Consider the following 17,559-nt stretch of genomic DNA (forward strand, 5'->3'; position numbering starts at 1 on the left):
CCGTAACAACTTCCAAGCTGATTCATCAAATTCAGATCACAAATTCTCTTCCTATTTTTTAAAAAGACTTTCAAGAAAGCCTGTCAATATTTGATTTAAAAAAAAGTACAGTATTGTAGTGGTTCCCTTGATTCTAAATAAAATGGGAATATACCATTTGTGAAATATTTTTTAATGGTCATAATTGATGTGATGCAATAAGCATAAAAAGAAATGGTTGAACTTGTCTTTGAATCCAGGTTGGAACCTGTGGTGAATTCTTTGCAAAATATATTCAGCAGAGACAGGTTTTCCATCTTTTATCAATCTCTGATCCTACTTGTTATCAGAAATCTTGTTTTCTCTCTCAGATCTACATCGGTAAGAAAAGTTACAAACAGCACAGAAATGAGAGGATTTATCCACCCTTTTGTTTCTGCCTTTTCTTCCTCTCTTCAGTGGCTGATGGCAACAGCCTGGCAAGTAACTTGGAAGTGGGAGAAGGAGGAAAGCAATATAAATGACAGCTGGCACAAATAATTTTGTTGCCTGAGACAGAGCAACATATGACCCTTCCCACATCCCTCCCCAGTCAGCATGTGTTGTACTCAAAGACAGGAAAATTTCAGGCAAGCTTTACTGTCCATCACTAGCAATAAATACTGTATACATCCCCCCTCCTTTTTTTTTTTTTTTTTTGGTGCCTTTGAGTCAGTGTTGACTTCTGGACAAGTCCCTGCAGTTTTCTTGGCAAGATTTCAGAACTGGTTTGCCACTGCCTTCTTCCTCAGGCTGAGAGAGACAGCAACTGGCCCAAGGTCACCCAGCTGGCTGTGGGCCTAAGGCGGGACTAGAACTCACGGTCTCTTGGTTTCTAGCCTGATGCCTTAACCACTATGCCAAGCTGGCTCCCTAACAGTCCAATATCCTGGCTAAAATGATATAATCCTGCTGAATAGACTGCAAAATTTTATTGCAGGTCCCACATCTATACTCTCAAGAGTATAGATAAGGGACCTGCAATAAATGAATGTAATAATGTGTTAAAATAAATGCAATTCTATGGATCAGCCACAATAGATATGAAATTTGATAGGAATATCTGGTGGGAATAAAAATAATTCAAATATGCACTTCTCTAAAATGTTAGTTTAATTGATTGCAATGGATTTAAATGTACTTAATGTTACATTGCATTGTTGCCTCCATACAGTACGGATAGCATCTATTTGTTTTATCTTATCAGATACTTTGGTAGATGGTCCCCAAAATGGTGTATCTCCTCGACCTTGGGATATTAGAGTCCAGGTTCCACAAATGTTTCAGGAAGACACAAAAAAGTTTCGTGTTCCGCATTCTTCTTTACTCAAGGTAATTTCATCAAAACAACAAAACAAAACAAAACAAAACACCTCCCCCCTGCCTTTGTTAAAACCATATGTTGACTAATGTCAAGGAAATTTAAACTAGTTGCAATTGCGGTACAAGTAACGAAACACTATTTAGCCTTCTTGCCTCTTGCATTTAAAATAGTGATGGGAAACTATATGTTGTAGCTGGATGTGGCCCAGTAGATCTTCTCATCTGGCTCATTAAGGTGAAGTTGCGTCTATTTTCATGAGAAAAGTTCTTTGGTGCAGTGAAAAGAAGGGAGCCATCATTTTTTGCCTTCATTATGAAGAAAACGACTTCCTTCTTTCCGTCCTTCGAGAAACTGAGTATCCTGGTCTAAGGCATTGGATTTTGCTTAGGGGCCTAAGCTTTGGGTGGGGTTTTACAGATGGAGAGTCCTGCCCATTGATGTAATCTGTGTCCTGGGAAGCCATCTAGTCCTTGAACAGGAAGAGTTCCCTATACCTGTGGTAAGATCTGCCTTCAATCTGGGATATTTAGCAATCCTTCCCACTCTTTCCTCTGGATCACTAGAAGATCAGTGCTGTGCAGTGTCAAGTCATTTGCTAAAGCATTCCATTTTGTTCTCACACATGTTTCACTCCATCATATATTGCTCCTACAGCTTTCAGGGACCATCCTTCAAAAGCTTATTTGTGCAAAACATTCCACAGCTCAAGCTTATTCATTTATCAGGTACTCCAACATCATGTGACTGCTCTGCTTAGCCATGGCAGTTCTGGCAGTCCTAGTTGCCATCGTTAAGCAAGGACTGCGTGGGTTGTTAAGTGAGGACCTCACATGACCATGACTTCTGACTTTCTGCTGGCTTCCCCATTGACTTTACTTGCGAAATCACAATCATGTGACTGCGGCTCACTGAGATGGCCGGAACTCTGAGGACCGGTTGTAACTATCACTCATTCGGTGCTATCATAAGTTTGAATGGTTGCTGAACAAGTGTTAAACAAGGACCACCTGTATTGTGCACTTCCTCTAAATCAACAAAAGTGACTGCCTGGAGAACAAAAATCTGGATTATATACATCTGCCCACCATAAAGTCACCTTGTACTTTTAGCATTTTACTCATTGCCACCAACATTTTACTCATGCACTTTCAATCAGAATTCTGCCAAATATATTCTTAGGAATGCTTAACAAACTAATCTGGCTGTGGTATTTGTATTTACTCTTGCTACCTTTCCCTTTGTATAAGGGTACAAAATTGGCATTCTTCCAGTTGTCAGGCACAAAAACAGTTTTCACACACACATTAAATGTCAGCTCCATTCAATAAACAAACCACAGGCATATTTTAATATTTCTCCCATTGCTCACCATTTTTCAACATTCTCACCCATTTATGACTTCATTCCGATCATTTTTTCTTGAACACTAATATTTACAGCATTAGTTTCAATTCCAATCTTTGATAAATCACTATAATTCCCATACCAATATTTAAAATGCTCTTTCCATCAATCCCTCATTTCAGTTTCACCCCAAATCATTTTACATTTTTATTTTTAATTCCATTCACTCTGCTGGGGGGCCCTTATTTAGCCCTCTTCTCCCATTTTCAACACATCTTTTGTTTCCTTCACAATCACTGTTTTCTCTGCCTCTTTTAATCTTAACCATTCTTTACTCTTTTTAGCACTCCCTAACATAATAATTTTCACTGTGTTCTAAGCAGCTTCTACTTCTTATCTTACACTCACATTAATTCTATTGCGAGAATAATCTATCTTCTATTACTTTTTCATGACAGACTTATACTTTCTTTTCCTGCAGTCTCTTCCGTATTCACTCTAGTTTCTTTAATTTCTTTCTTTTTCTTCCATGTCCATTTCCCTCCAGATCCATTCTACTAAAATAAGCTATTCCACACTCAGAAATTCTGATAACTCTTATATCCTTGATTAATTAACTGAATTGTTCATCATAAATACAGAAAACATGTTTTAAGATTTATTTCATAGAATCATGGAGCAGAAGGGACTGTAGGGATTGTTTAATACAATCTCCTGCTCAGTGCAAGATCCACTAAAACATTTCTGACTATGTCTATCCAGGTTTTTTTTTATGACCTCCAGCAAAGGAAAACTCACCACTTCATGTGGCAGCCTGTTCCACAGCTAGCAGCTAACAAAGTCAAGGAGACCCTCTTCACGTCTAGCCTGAACCTAATTCCTTGTGGAATTAGCTAATCTGTCCTGGTACTGTCCACTGGGGCAATAGAAAACAGGCCTACTTCCTGTTCTGTGTGACAGCCCATCATACATTTGAAGACTATTGTATTTCCCTTTAGTAGTCTTTTCTGTAGACTAAAGGATCGATACGAGGTCCTTTAACCATTCCTCATAGGTTTTGGTTTCCAGAGCTTTCACAGCATCGTGGATTTGGTCAGTTGAGGGTTTCACATAATGCCTTTTAATAATATAGAGAAGGTATGGACTAGATTACCAGTTACCACATCTCAAAACTGCTAATAATATAAAAACATTGAGAGTATGAATTGCCTTAGTGATGCATTTCATGTTGTGGAGGCATATTGCTCTGCCTCAATGAAGACCTGAAGTGGGGCTGATCATGACTGGCCTTCTTCTCTGTTTACAGTGATTTCAAAACATAAATAGAATCTGCTGTTATGGAGCAAGATAAAATGTGCACTGCACTTCCCTAATTTTAAAAAAAGTCAGTAAAATATGACCTTTCAGTCCATGTTTCCTTATACTATGTTATTAGAAATCCCTATAGCTGCTAGTCTTTTGTAACATGAAGAAAGCTTTTCTTCCTTTGCCATAATTAATATATAATAGAATAGATGTGTGCTAGTACCTGAATTAGGTAAGAATAACTGTCTAGGTTGACAGTTATCCTTGCCTAATTCAGGTATTACCATATACAGTATGTAATCTGTTTTAAGTGAATGTATGTAGGTGAGTTATTTCTATTTCAGGAATGTCATAAATGCCATGGCTGGGGCCGATACAAATGTAGTGGATGCCACGGTGGAGGCAGGGTGAGTACTGATGGTGTTTTTATTACTCTTTGGTGCTAAAAGAGGCATTACGCAGGCTTCCTGTTCAACAGCATTGCTAAGCAACGTAATGCTTATCTATCTAAAACAGGACAGTTGCATGTAACACATTGTTTTCTCCAGGTGGAATGAACTCATATTAATTTCTTTTCTGAACACAAATACTCCACGTACAAAAACACTACATAAGGAAAAAAAAAATAGAGGTGGTTCAAAGCTAGGGGCACCATTCTGTACATCTAGTTTTCTGTTTGAAGAGAATTACAGACCAAGCTAAAAGGGCTTCATCACAAACCAAATAAAAATGTGCCTTAACTATTCTGTTATTCCAGCTTTCTTCATCCTGATGTTGGGTTAGCTATTTTGTGTCCCCATAGATGAGGTGTGTCACATGTAATGGAGCCAGAAAAGCCAAAGCCAAACATTTAAAATGTCATAAACGGTGCCAGATGTGCTCAGGTACAGGTCGCAAAAGGTAAGAACTTTGAGAAAGTGATAATGATGAAAATAATGGTAATGATGACAATGGTGGTTGCACTCATTTTATACATACATTCATATACATGAATCCATCATACTATTCCCTTTCAGGGTTAGCAATATTATACAAAGTGAAGAAAAAAAGAAATACTAAGCAAAATAAAGGGAAGAAATAAGAAAAAAAGGAAAGGAAACCAAAATCTAGTTTAGACCAGCATTATTCATTGTATCCCTTCACGCGTTTCTGTCTCTCTTAGCCATCGTTGCTTCCAAAACTTCCATATACTGCCTTTTGTTTTTTAAAATTCTCACCTCTCTCTTCTTGAGGATCTGACCAACTCATTCAACCTCAACTTCCTTCATCATCCTCTTCCTCTTGATCCATTTGTGTATTTGTTTTGCAATTAAATCCCCATTTAGCTTCTCTACAGAGAGTTCTTCAGCTTCTGCTTAGCCCAGTGCCAACACAGGCCACTCACTGCTTTCTGAGTTCAGGAACAGATGATATAGTTGTCCTCCCACTCCCAACCCACTGCAAATGCACCCCAGCTTTGATTCGAAGCTGCTGTTTTCCAACTCGAGCCATTTAAAACTTTGCAGAGTGGATGTTCTCCAGCATTTTGTTCTGTTGTAACAGCAGCCCCTTCTCTGATTGTCTGCAGTGCCTGGTATGCCACACCCCCTCCCTTCTAGCAAGCGGTCATTGCCCTGTGCAGTGATTTCATTCTTGGCTGTTGGGCTGCTACCTTCTCTGCTAGCTGACTGTTACTGTTTTGTTTTTTTTAAAGAATATTATGGTTGATCCAGCGATGGTCTGTTAAGTCAATTAACTATCGTCCACCCAAGAAGCTCATGCTGCATTTAAACCTTATATCTTCCAGGCAAGAAGCAGCAGAATGTTGGCCATAGTCTAGACTGAGTGCCAGTCTGGCCTCAATTCCAACCCATAGCAATCCAGACTGGAATTTCTGAGCTTGGCTTAAGAAACGCCTGGGAGACAAGCAGCTTAGGCTTCAGTTCAGGATTGCTTTATAAACCCTTAAATGTACTTCTGCGATACTGCTGTTAGTGTTAAATCACTCATTCATTCTTGACCCAACAATCTTATACTACCACATTTGTTTTACTGCATTCAGCATACTTTTATGTTTCTTGTGATGTGCCCAGCTCTCATTTCCACATAAGAAAGAAACACAGTCATTATTTTAATTAAAACATCTGAGATTATTTCTGGCAATAGAGAAATGTATGTCTTTATATCTGAAGAGTCATACTTTAGAATAATATTGCTTCATTGTCCATTGTCCCTTTCCCAGAATAGAAGATATGCACATAAACATCAGGTTTTTCTTTCTCTTCCATTGTAGCTGCTCTTCACAGATTTCTCAGTAGCAGTTACCTCATTACTACCACCATCATCTAGAGGGACAGTAATATGACAGAGAGGTTTAGCTCCACTAAAGCAGTGAAGGAGATGTTTTCTTTCAGGCCAGACTGTGGAGGTGGAGTATGGATGGCTTTTCATTAGGATTGGAGAGCTTCTATTCTGAGAATTTTGAAGTGTTCATAAGACTTTCTTCCTAGTTACTGCATCAACCTGCATTTTTAGAAAACATACAACGACAACATGATGGCTGAAGGATTATACACTATGATCAAGTAGTTCAAATGAGATTTGGTTTTCTTCCAAAAGTGCCCTGAGTGAAGCATTGCTATTTCTCATAAACTATCTAGGCTTTAGCCAGGAACATTCAACCCCATGTATTTCATAGGAGATTGGAGAAAAGATAAATCACAACTTGGAGACAAAAAAGGAAGACTCCTGTCTCTTCAGCTAAGACCAGAAGGGAAGTCAACCATGAAGAAAAGATATTGTCCCAGTTCCTGAGGGAAAAGCCCTCTGAATGGGCTATACATGTTTGCCATGAGTTTTCTGCCAGGTTGAAGATATTAGTGGTGGCTAGAAGCTTTCTTCAATCTCATTTTCCATGAGATATATTTCAACACATCCAAACAAAGTAGGGAACCCAGCAGCCCTACTTCCCCCTACAGTTATATTGGCAAATAAAGCAGAGGAGGAGGAAGAGGAGGAGAGTGAATGTATTCTGTTGAACCCAGTAGAATCCCCCTGCACGTGCAGGTACAGAAGCAAGGCAAATAAGAAGAAAAGAGCTAAGAAAAGAAACATCATTTCTCTGCAAAATGCTATTACCTTTTTCTCCTATTTTATCAGTTGATTCTCTAATAACAACGCCATGCTGTCTCCATAAAGCACGAGGAATTGAATTATTATTTTTTCCAGTGCAAATAGAACTCAATTGAAAATGGGTATAACTTCTTAAATCATATTAGGAAAGATCAAGATATCATGTTCAATAATAATTATCTTGTGGGGGGAGAGCCAAATCTCAGCATGATAGGTGAAACTTTTTATCCTACTGATTTTAGGTTTCCCACTTTTCTACCAACATTTGTTTTCACCTGACATCTATTTATTCAAGGTTATGTGCAGCTCACAAAATTATTATCTTTTAGTTTCTCCAGCTGCTAAAATACTTGGTGTTCCCATGATCTTTAAGGAATGCAAAATACCTCTCAGTTCTTCTAAACTGTTTTATAAGGCTCCATTAAGCTTAAAATAACAAAGAATAGATAATCGAGGCAATAATTTGAAAATGGGGATCTTTGGGGACTAACGACGCCTTAAAATGCTTTAATAAATCAGTAGGTAATCGCTGCTAATCTGCATCACATTGATGCATTATACATTTGCCAACAATAAACATATGCCATCTGCAACTCTTATAGACAGGATAATACATTCCTTGAAAGGGTCACCTAATCTTCCACAGATGAATCTGGAAATAGCCATGGTGTGCAGATGTTCATATTAATTTCCTGTGCTACCATCTTTGTTTTCAAATGATCTCAATACTGCTGGCATAAATCACAGTTTAGTCAATTAGCTGTTGAGTCAGAGTTAATTAAGAAGCAAACAAGATTTTATCTCTTTAGCTCCTAAACTTTTATCTTAGTAGTCAGAATGGTAATGTCACACAGTGGACCTATATCAACCATGCTACATTTAATTCTTCCTCTCCTTCTCCGTTTCCCATAATTCCAGGGTTAATAAAGTTGTATAAACCATGATAGTGTCAGATTTTACAAATATCCTCAGAACAGCTTGGGTAACAACATGCATTGGTAGGTTATGTAGATCAAATTATCTGAGAAGTATGGCTCATCTTAAGGCCAAGCTAAATGAGAGAAGGGAGATCCATATTTACTTTTCCTCCTCCTCTTCCTCCTCCTCCTCCTCTGATGGATTGTCTCTTTAAATGTCAAAAGGTGGGGAGAATGAATTTTTCCTCATCTTCCTGGCCTAAATTAAATGCTTACTCCACTGAAGCAATTAGCAAACACTGGGAGTTAGATTGGAAAAATGCTACTCAATAAATAATACACAAATTCTCCTTACTAGTATCAATACCTGTTCCAATTAAGGATCCACTCTCACTACTGTCTGGTTGATTTCAAATAGTGTATGCCATTTCATCTCAAATCTCCTGCATCTTTAGTCTTTCTTCTGGTTTTCCTATATGTCTCTTTGATATTTCAACCAAACAGGATTTTACTTTCAGTGGAATTTGCTAACAATAGAAGTCACATTCTTTTAAGCATATGTGTACATGTATGCACACATCTAGAGATTTTTTTAAAGAAATAGGCATTTTATATTTAGCTTTATATTTAGCATTTAAAATAAATCAATAAATACGCAGGCTCCATTTTTATATCTAAAAGGTGCAGCACCTGTTCTGGAAGAGGCAACAAAACCTGTTCAACCTGCCAAGGAGAGAAAAAGTTGCTACATTTCATCCAGTTAATAATAACTTGGTATGTGATCCTGTTGTTGTCAGTGTTGTTATGGTTGATGTTAGCATGAAAAATCAATTGCTGCAATTGCTAAAGGCTTTTCAAAGAGCCAGACCTATGTGATGAATTTTCAATAGCTCTTAATTTCACATCCTTTTCCTGTCTGTCTTCATTTTTTGTTGTTGTTGTTGTTGTTACGGTATAAATCCTCTTTTTCTTTGTCCAGCTGTACTCTGTAGTAGTCCTCTTTTCTGATACTCAGCCTGATATTTCAATGGCTGTCCTGGTGTTGATATGTTTGGTGCTTCACAAAAGGATGGGATATTATTGATTTGTTGGTTTTTATTTTTTTAATGTAATTTAGTATACAGTCTGGTAGCCATAGGACTATTCAGATACTTCTCTCTGAGGTTGGAGGGAGAGATTTATATATAATTATTTTTATTTATTAAAGTTATATGCCCCAAAATCCACACCCACTCACAAAGGCATATAAATTTAAGATCTGACTTTGGTACCCCAAAACCTCTACCATCCTCCTCAAAATAGTCCCTAAATCTGCTCTTCTTTTGACCTCCTTTTGCATGGTTCATGCCCTCTTTTTTGAAAGCCAAAATACAAATAGGGATGGTAATGTGGTGAAACCACACAGAAAGTGCTGGGCTCTAATTGCCAGAAATAAATGCAACCCAGAAATACAGATACAACAGACAGACCATAACAGCACTTCAGTTCTCTAATATAAACACCACAGCTCTCTGCCGTGCTCTTTTTATTACAGGATTTACATGGTGTTGTTATCTGACTTAATTGTGCTGAAGCTGCGTAAGCATTTGCATGGTTTTGCAGACACACTCATTAAGCACAGATTAATTTACAGTGAGAATATATGTGTTTCCCTAATGAAGATATTCTTCCAAAATATGTGCACATGCACATCATCATGATTAACTCATAAGAACGTTGTTATATTCTGAATGCATATCACATTTAAATTTGGGGGCAATTTGTGCTTTTTTTTTTCTTTTTGGCAAAATGTGACTGATCACCCTGTGTTGCATGTTCAGCCAGTATGTGAAGGAGAGCAGAATTGTGGCTATTATCTTTGTTGCACTTTGGGCAGATTATGAACATAGACTCAAGAGAAGAAGGGGGAAAACAAAGGTGTGGATGGCTATACATATCCCCATGCTTATAAGCTATACTCTGGCATTCTAAATCAAAGTTAAAATAAAATATTGATGTTACTAAAACTTTGGAGAGTTTTTAAAGAAGCTTCAGGAGTTGAGAAGGACTATGCCAAAAATGGGAGCATAGCAAATATTCCTTGACAGGATCTTCCTGTTTTGAATTGTTTATCATTCCTGATAGGATTATGACCTTTAATTCATCTTGATTAATATATAGACAGAGGTCTAAATCTGAATTCAAATTACTGCTGATTACATGTAAAACTTGAACATCCTGAAGGGCTTTGAATAAAAAATTAACATTCTAAAAGATTTTAGCTGTATCAGAATGAACTGGCCTAGATTAAGGCTCCAACTGTACGAGGGGGGACCCAAAAAAACCCGGAATTTATTTATAAAAAATTGTGTATTTATTTTTACATGTTCAGACTTCAGTCACCTTCAAAGTACTCTCCGTTTGATGCAATACACCTATCGAGATGTTTTTTCCACTGCTCAAAACAGGTTTTGAACTCGTCAATTTTCATGCCTTTTAGTGCTTCTGCTGTTTTTTGTTTCACCTCCTCCACATCGGCAAAACGTTTCCCTTTGAGGACTTTTTTCATCCGGGGAAACAAGAAAAAGTTGCACAGGGTGAGATCGGGTGCTTAGGGAGGGTGGGGCACAAGGGTCATGCCGTTTTTGGTTAAAAACTGCTGATCACTCAGCGCGGTGTCTGCAGGTGTCAGGGTCAGCCTCCAACTGCTCCTTCAAAGCACGGCACACAGTCAAGCAATTGTCTCTTTGTTCAGGCATGAGCAAGACAGGCATGAATCACCTATCATGAAATAGGCAGATGCATTGAAAGAGTCTCTAAAAAAAACTCGCTGAAGCTGAACGCAGCCTCTCACAACAACCCAGCCGGTACCCTGATGCAGATGGTTCCTAGAACACTCACCTAGCAGGGGAAGCCTGTACTACAAGGGGCCCGCCCTCCAGAAGATAATTCTGGTTTGTTTTGGGTCCTCCCTCATATACATTTTTATCTAATAATGCCATGTTAAACTCAATGAGATTAGTTATGAAAAATTTACATAGGACTGTACCTTCAGGTGCCTGAATAGAGTCAACATTAACACAGCCTACATTAATGGTTGTCATTTGAGCTATTTGGTGTGAATATGGCATAAAAACAACAACAATTGTATGATTTTATGTGACATTAAGGAAGGCACAGAAGTTGCATTACTAGCATGCCATAGGATTTTGCACTTGTAGTATAGTAATTCTCATCTTTTCTTTTTGAGACAGATCCTTTCTATCTGATTCTTTTGCTATTCTCTTGGGTTGCATAAAATAAGCAGTAATGCCTTGCGGAGAGCAGGGAGATGACAAAGCCCCGTGTTCAGCAGTAGGAGCATCCATGGAGTGGGTGGGCGTCAAAAACAACCAAGATAGCAGCCATGATTGCACGATTGAAGGCCCAAGATAGCTTTGATCTCATGGTTGTGACCACCAACTTGCATTTTTTTACCCTCCCTGTAAATGCCCCTGTTCAGCAGAGAGCCTTGCAGGGGCCTTAGATCAAAATGGCCAGTGGAAACGTCTATTCTGCTTCCTGGCCATTCCTCTTAAGCTTATGTTAGCCATAATGCCACAGAGAAGACAATTCTCACATTACATCAGCACCATATGAATTACTTATAACATGCAAAAGGGATATTTTGGAAAATGTGCAGTTTATTGATAGACATGCATGTCTTCCCTAACAGGGCAATCTGCAGACAGAAGTATATGACATTTACACTGGAAAAATGGTGCAGACAAGAGCAAGGGGCTCCACAGTCTTTCCTATTCCAGCACTGTTATCCTGCAATAATTTGGCAGATCACCTCTGTTTTTAAAATGAATTGGAACTGATAAGAAAACTTATCTCTCTGGTGAGGTTTAGCTCTAGGATACACTTTGTTTTTAGACTTATTGAGAAATAAAGCCTTTGTCACTTGACTAAAACAGTATGTGACAAACACTTAATTGTAATAAAGGGCATGATTTCTGACAAGAAGACCGTTGCCTTTATTCAAAATGACATTTCTGCCATACTTCCCTGTCAGTTCTTTAGCAGGCTAATAACTACGATATTTTGTATTCAGAAGCATTCAGGTAGGATTGGTTTGTATTTCCAAAATTAAATGAGAATATCAGGAAGCAATCATTTGTTTTCAAATGAGCCTTTTGCCATCTCTCTCTCTCTCCCTCCCCCCTCCCCCTATAGGTTTCAAGACAATTTCACCTTTCACCTGTAAATTCTGCATATTTTCCAACCACTCCTTCCATCTTATTTTTAACAGGAAAAAAAAAAGCTGTTGTTCAGACAGCAAAATAACTTACACTGATGGCATTTACACAGAAAGGGCCCTTCTATCTTGGTAGCAAACAAAGAACTTGGCCTTTGAATGATTCTTTCTTTCACTTTTAAATCCACATTCATCATTTTTGGTTCCTCTGAATCTCATTTTGACTGTGGCTTTTCTTATGAACTAGCCTAACTTAGCTGACCTCTCTCTTCATTGCCATGCAGCTCTCCTCTTATCTTCTCTCTCTCATGTACTGATTAGTTTGCTCCCTTTCCAGTTATCCATTTAACACACAGCAAACCATTAATACATACGTTTTTGTATTTTACCATTTTAAACTGTGTTTTGTGTGTAGAACCCTAATGTCTTCTGGTACCTTTAATAACGTTGATTTTCATTTAAGTCCTGGAATTGGCCTTCTATCACCTGTCTCGGCTTGGCGGAGCTACAGACTCCCAAAGTTTCTCCCCCCTCTGTATTTAGCCAGACCCAGGGATTTCCACTTCAGTCCTCTTCTTGTTTCTCAGAGGGCTGGTGTGGAAGGGAGAAACCAGTTTATAGTGAAGGGGTGGTGGCTGCAAAGAGACCTAATTTTTCAGTAACTATTCACCTACAGATGTGGGTGACCTGAGAACCAAAGGACCTCAGAGGAGAGGCTAGTTCAGTGGCTTTTCCCTTATTACAACATCACTTAACCCATGGTTGATTTGCCAGAATAATGAAAGGTTGATAGCTATAGCAGTAAATTAGCATGACGAGCAGCAAAGATTTTTATATTTGGTCTTGGGATTGTATCTTTGGTTGCAGCTATTGGTGGAAGCCACCAAGGATTTACAGTAACATGATGATAGATTTGTTGGATTACCTAGTGACATATTTTAAGCCAGTCTTTCCCAGGCTGCTACCCTCCTGATGAAGGGTATAACTCCTTCAACACTTTTGAGAATTCTGGGGGTTGCAGTTACAATATACTTGGTGAGCAACAGGTTGGGGAAAAGGTATTAGAAATGCTATTCTAGCTCTTCCATCAAGGTATAACTAAAGAAAACTTTCCCTAACAGTCAACAAAAACAAATTATTAAATCAATGGACATTTTGTTTACTATTCATGGAGGGTTCCCATAACAGAGGTGAGTAGTACCTTAAAACATTTAGGCTTCAATTCTAAATGTGACCGACACAGAATGGTTTCTTAGGGCTTCATTTGGAGTAAGAATGCAGAAAATTGAGTTGTAAAACAATACTGAAATTGTAACTTCTAAAACAAGGAGCAAAAAGATCTTCACTGACAATATAAGAATGTTAAGGGGTTTTTTTATTCTTTACAGACTTTTTCTGTAATTAATATATTATTCATAGTATAGCCAGTTTTTCTTTGTTATATTCTGAATTCCAATGGGTTTAGAGCAAATTTTCCCAAACAAATCCAAAAATTCTCATTTAGACCTTACTTAAGTTTGCCTGCTAATTAAATAATGCTTTGTACCTGTCCTTCAGAAAAGTATCTCATTCATATATTTTTAGTCACAGAGCCATACGTCTATATACTTTTGTGTGTGTGTATGTCTATATTTATGTATTTATTTTCTGCCTTCGAGTCAGTCTTGACTTCTGACAGCTGCAGTCCCTGCAGTTTTCTTGCCAACATTTTTGGAAGAGGCTTGACACTGCCTTCTTTCTAGGCTGAGAGAGAGTGACTGGTCCAAGATCACCTAGCCGGCCTTGTACCTAAGGTGGGACTAAAATTCACACTCTCCCAGTTTCTAGCCTGGTGCCTTAACCACTTCACCCAACTGGTCCTTTCTGTATATGTATGATCTTAGATCAGGGGTTCCTAATTTTTTTGCCATCACACCTCCCTTTACTGTAATCTTCATGTACACCTGCCCTAAAAATCCAAACACCAAAATGAACACAAATGAACAATGAAAGCAATACAATAAAACATTGGGAAAGGTGGGTTTATTGTAACAATGTAACTAAAAGGTTCTTCATACTTCTTCTGGACTCTGTCTGTATCACCCCAAGGGAGGTACACCTCATAGTTTGGGAAACCCTGTATTAGATCTGCCTGTCTTTCTAATCCTTTTTACCTTGCAGGAAAAACAATGTATATGAGTTCACTTCTGAACACCAACTAAGCTTTCCAAGAGAACTGCTCACTAAAGCTATGGGTGAAAATATACTTAAAGATGAAAATACTCTGGTGAGTATAATAATATTTCCTTAAGGCAAGGTTCCTGGTATCTGCAAATGATGCCTCCAAATCCTTATTGTCTTTCCAATCATCACCACCACCACCACCACCATCACCAGCAGTAGCAGTAAAAAAAAAAAAAAAAAAAAAGTAACTGGGAACAACTAAATTATTTAATGCTATAATTCATTCATTACTTCATGTAACTTCATCTAACATTAATATGTTAAGAAATGTAGTTGGGCATTCATTGAGATTTCAACTATATATTTAGACTGGATTCATATATTGGCCACTAATTACTAGAATGGTCCTTCCAACCTCTAGTTTTTGGAGCTATAATAACACCCAATGGAAAGGCAACACATTGGATAACTGGACTACTTGTGCTATTTGCTTTTGCTTTTTGTAGCAAGACTCAAATATCTTCCTAAGTCTTGGTTTAGTATCTAGTATATTTGGTCTTGGTTATACTTGTAGCTTGGCATGTCATCAACATTTGGAGAATGCTGTCTTCTAATTTGTTAAATTGATATGTCTGTTCTATTTGCCACTACAGCTAAATCTAAAAAAAATATAATGATAATATTATGTATTAAGACATAAGCACCAGAAACAAGATGCACTTACAATTTCTACATTTGTGCTTCAAGAGGTATTGATGATGACTCAGAATTGTTCTTGTTGGGGTTAACAATTCTAGAATTACAAAATAAATGCACCATGTCCTGCAGTTTCATATTCATCATATGCATATTACTTATATTGAGATAATTCTCATTTTAAGGTATTGGAATAGGCAGACTCACTTAAACTCTGCAGCTCCTAATATTCTGCTTTTGTACCTTTAGGGACTGAGCAATTTTCCTGAAACTGGTAACAGTGATGGGTGAACTTGGGAGGAGAAAGAGATTGTAATAACAGCATGTTTGTTCTGATTTCATCATGCTTGACAACGTATTATGTACAATGCCTGGAGCAATTCCATTATTTCAACTCATGTACCTAGTGTGCTAATAAAAAGAATGGATGGGCGCACATGATCAGAAAGGAGAGAAGGGAAATAATATCATCATCATCATCATCATCATCATCATCATCATCATCATCATCATCTCACAGGAATAGAACCAATAGTTTTTGAAGTTCTTTTTATGTTTCAGGTGTATCCTCTTGTTGATTTCCCTAACCCTGAGATCTCACTGGCTTCGCAAAGGGCTATTGCAGAGCATCATGACACACTCACCAGCACATCTCGTGTTCTACGGCAGGTATATCAAATTAGGTCTTTTAAAACTTGAATTCTACCAATAGCTTTAAACTTACTAAATATGAGAAATTTGGGAATCACAATGCTAGGATAGAAACACAACCAGTTAAATAATTAACTAATTAAAATAACTGATTACGATATTTCATGGTATTTATGGGTCTGTAAGGAAGAAATGCATGATCCCTAAGCATTGGCTATTGCAAGAACTGAGGACCAGCCAAGCTGTGACCTGGGAGGTCATAATGTTTATTTGTTTTACTTGTAAAGAGCCAATTTAAGAAGTGGTGTTGGCAGATGGGGAACATAACCTTTTTATCTGCATAATTTGTTTATGCAACACATTAAGCTTAAACCAAACTGAACATATGATGGCTTTGAGTAATAAATGACCCTACAAGAAGTTGATTAATTCACCAATTAAATTCATTTAACTTTCAGGTTAAAACTATGTTAAACGTACAGAACATTAAGACAGAAATAAAAGTCAGGTTTAAAAAAGGTAATGTTGAATAAATCACTATTGTCTCACACAGCTGTTGTAAACTGTAAATTAATCAGATGCTTAATGGGGAAACCTGAAGAGTGTTTGCTTATAATTATGGATAACTATAGGAACTAAAACATCAGGATCTATAAAATACCTATGTAACTGAGAACATACTAGAAATCCTATTTGGGGATGATAAAATATCTCTGAAAATGTGAGATGTTGAAGAATGGCTAGAGGCAATTTTGGATCTTTGGAAATAAAGATGAAGCTGGACATTAATTCTTCATGAATCCTTTGCAATATGCCATCTTTTCGTGATATATGATAGATAGATAGATAGATAGATAGATAGATAGATAGATAGATAGATAGATAGATAGATAGATAAAAAATCAGGTATTGCTGGGATCTTGGCAGGGGATATGAGATCAAGAGAATTGTACATGTTGCAGTATTTCATTTATGCACTGGGTGGCAGAATGGCTACATGATCAGGGAGCCCTTTCTCCCTCATAAGGGATTCACACTCAGTCTTGCTGTTAAAACCTCTCTTGCCAAATATTATTAAACAAGTGTTAATTGAACACTTGTTTAAAAATATGCTTTGTGTTTTAAAATGTCTAGCCCTCTCACAACTGCATAGAATATGGTCATCATCCCTATTACTTTCGGGTATAATCATAGTTGTTCAACAATTTGATGTACATTATCTTCATAACCTGGGTAAGAACCCAGTAATTGTGGACAAAAGGAATTCAGAAATCTGAAGACTAATACTATATCTTCTGCTACATGAAGAGATGACTCATCAATCTATCAGAAGGTTCAGAATTAATTTGGAATAAAACCAGAAATGTGATGAATATATATGAAACTAGGAGGAGCTGTTATTAAGCTATTTTGGAAATCGAATTAGTTAAAGAATTAGTTACATTTTTCTAGTTCAAGAAATTTAATTTCTCTGGCACAGAGAGACTATATAGTTGCATCTTATTCTGTGGTTTGATTTGCATATTTTATTTAGTTAATATTGCCTTTATATCTCTTCCTCTGAGCCCAGTGTAGTGTGCACACAGGTCTCTTTTCGTTTTGTATCCACAACAACAACACAGGCAATTGGGTTGAATGAGTGTGACTGGCACTGAGTCACCTCGTGAGCTTTGTGTTGTCCTACATTACACTGCCTGTGATTTTTAATTTCTCCATTGTGTTCTCATGTCTCAGCAGAAGTTGGTCCCTGGCTGTCCTTATTCTGGCTCAGTAGCTAAACAGGCTTAAATCCTAGGTGGAAGAGAGGGCTG

At 37.6% G+C, this 17,559-nt stretch overlaps 1 protein-coding gene across 2 annotated transcripts in view; it reads left to right on the forward strand.

Annotated features, from left to right (window-relative positions):
* The window catches only part of LOC103055298 (ssu-2 homolog), a 50,589-nt gene that overhangs the window by 21,884 nt on the left and 11,146 nt on the right, over positions 1-17,559 (forward strand). The window contains exons 6-11 of one of the 2 annotated variants that reach the window (XM_007431736.4): positions 1,226-1,350; positions 4,336-4,398; positions 4,794-4,891; positions 8,701-8,793; positions 14,399-14,504; positions 15,659-15,766. In XM_007431736.4, coding sequence (XP_007431798.3) covers positions 1,226-1,350; positions 4,336-4,398; positions 4,794-4,891; positions 8,701-8,793; positions 14,399-14,504; positions 15,659-15,766 — 593 coding nt within the window. The remainder of the gene's footprint in view (positions 1-1,225; positions 1,351-4,335; positions 4,399-4,793; positions 4,892-8,700; positions 8,794-14,398; positions 14,505-15,658; positions 15,767-17,559) is intronic. The other variant, XM_088134318.1, reaches the window with a different exon arrangement.

Source organism: Python bivittatus, unplaced genomic scaffold (genome assembly GCF_059951505.1).
Source record: "Python bivittatus isolate LINGU-HERP-01145 unplaced genomic scaffold, Pbiv_v1 ctg000080_np1212, whole genome shotgun sequence".
Lineage (NCBI taxonomy): Eukaryota > Metazoa > Chordata > Lepidosauria > Squamata > Pythonidae > Python > Python bivittatus.